This window comes from Echinops telfairi, unplaced genomic scaffold (genome assembly GCF_000313985.2).
Source record: "Echinops telfairi isolate 266 unplaced genomic scaffold, ASM31398v2 ScPeMD7_7414;HRSCAF=8452, whole genome shotgun sequence".
NCBI lineage: Eukaryota > Metazoa > Chordata > Mammalia > Afrosoricida > Tenrecidae > Echinops > Echinops telfairi.
This window is the reverse complement of record NW_022111314.1, coordinates 3,779,152-3,780,661: the sequence shown is the minus strand read 5'-3', so window position 1 is coordinate 3,780,661 and position 1,510 is coordinate 3,779,152. Positions and strand designations below refer to the sequence as shown.

The following is a 1,510-nucleotide window of genomic DNA, read 5'->3' as shown; positions in this document are numbered from 1 at the left end:
GGCCCACCGCCAGGGGCTGGAGCAGGGGCTCCAGTCAGTCATGAAACTCCCAGGACCACAGAAGGGAGGGTGCAGCACCCTAGACGAGTGCTGTAGGGAGGGAGCTCCTTACCCATGGCTCCCCCCAGGAGTTCCGGACAATCCAGTACTCAGTGCCGTTGCTGACGCCCCACCCGGCCACCGAGACGATGTGGTTTATGAAGGGCTCGTCCTGGTACTCCGCATAGATGCCTCCGCTGTACCGATCCATGCCTTCCGTCGCCATGATCCCACAGCTGAGGAAAGGCAGTGCAAGAGGAGCCGCTTTAGAGACCTGGCCCTGCTTAGCGGGGCTGGTGAGCTGTCAACCCCACGCAGAGGCTCTCAGAGGCGGCTGCCCTTTGCTTCCCTTCTTGGCTAGTGAACCAGTTTCCACAGCCCTCGGGTGGCTCTGGGCCCCTTTTCCACATGTGCTTGCCTATGTGTGTGGATGTCGGGTGCATGGAGGCATGCCGGCTCATAGCCACCCTGTGCTGGCAGGGTGGGGCCCAGGTCTTCCTAGATGGCCCCCTTATGGAGAGGTTCTGGGGGCACTGCGGTGAAGCATTCAACTGGGAACCTAGACGGGTGGTTCAAAGCCAGCAGCTGCCCTGGGGGAGCAGTGGTGCCTGTGTCAGTAGAAGCCCGCCTGGGCAGCTGGCAGGCTGTCCACTCAGTCTCCCCGGGCTCAGTCAGAACCGCCTCCACGTCTGTGGGTTCCTTTTTGCGGAAGCAGACACCACGGCTCTTACTCCAACAGGGCCGCTGGGGGCTCACACTGCCAACCTCAGCACCCAGTTGCTTCACCTTGGCACCATCTGGGCCCACGGGTGTTTCTAAACGTCTGTGAGGAAGTGGAACCAAAAGGTATTAGAAGTTTTCCAGACACTTTTGAAGCCCCCTCACAGGTCATGTTAGCCCTGATGGCACATTGGGTTCCACGTTGCACTGCTAACTGAAAGGTCAGGCGTTCGAAGCTATCAGCTGCTCCCTGGGAGAAAGACGAGGCTCTCTGCTCCTGCAAAGACTGCCAGCCTTGGACACTCACAGGAGCAGTCCACCCTGGGCTGTAGGCCGCTGTGGGGCAGAATCGACTCGATGGCAGTGAATTTCGTGTGTGTGTGTGTGTGTGTGTGTGTGTGTGTGTGTGTGTGTACGTACTCACCATCCTGTGAGGAGACAGAGTTGCTCTGTCTTCCAGGAAGGTGGCAGGATGGAGAGTTGAACCCTGAGTCGGCCTGTTCAAAGGCAGGCACCGCAGCGGCATGGGTGGCCGCTGGCTCTGAGCCCACACAGGCTGACCCTTCCTCCCCGGCAGCAGCTTCCAGGGCCTACCTGATGGGGCCGTTGGCGAAGATTTCTGCCATCATCTTGTCCCGCCCGGACACAGAGCCGTAGTCGCCGACTCTCCAGAGGGTGTAGTTCTGAATCGTGTGGCACACTTTGAATTCTGTGCACGTGCCACACTGGTTAAACTTGTCACAGTCTGGGG

General features: G+C 59.5%; 1 protein-coding gene across 1 annotated transcript in view; it reads right to left on the bottom strand.

Moving 5' to 3' along the window:
- Nucleotides 1–1,510, bottom strand: part of CTSZ (cathepsin Z) — a 21,458-nt gene that overhangs the window by 1,003 nt on the left and 18,945 nt on the right. The window contains exons 6-8 of the mRNA XM_045296939.1: nt 1,354–1,504; nt 668–862; nt 113–275 (exon numbers count right to left, since the gene is read on the bottom strand). Coding sequence (XP_045152874.1) covers nt 113–275; nt 668–862; nt 1,354–1,504 — 509 coding nt within the window. The remainder of the gene's footprint in view (nt 1–112; nt 276–667; nt 863–1,353; nt 1,505–1,510) is intronic.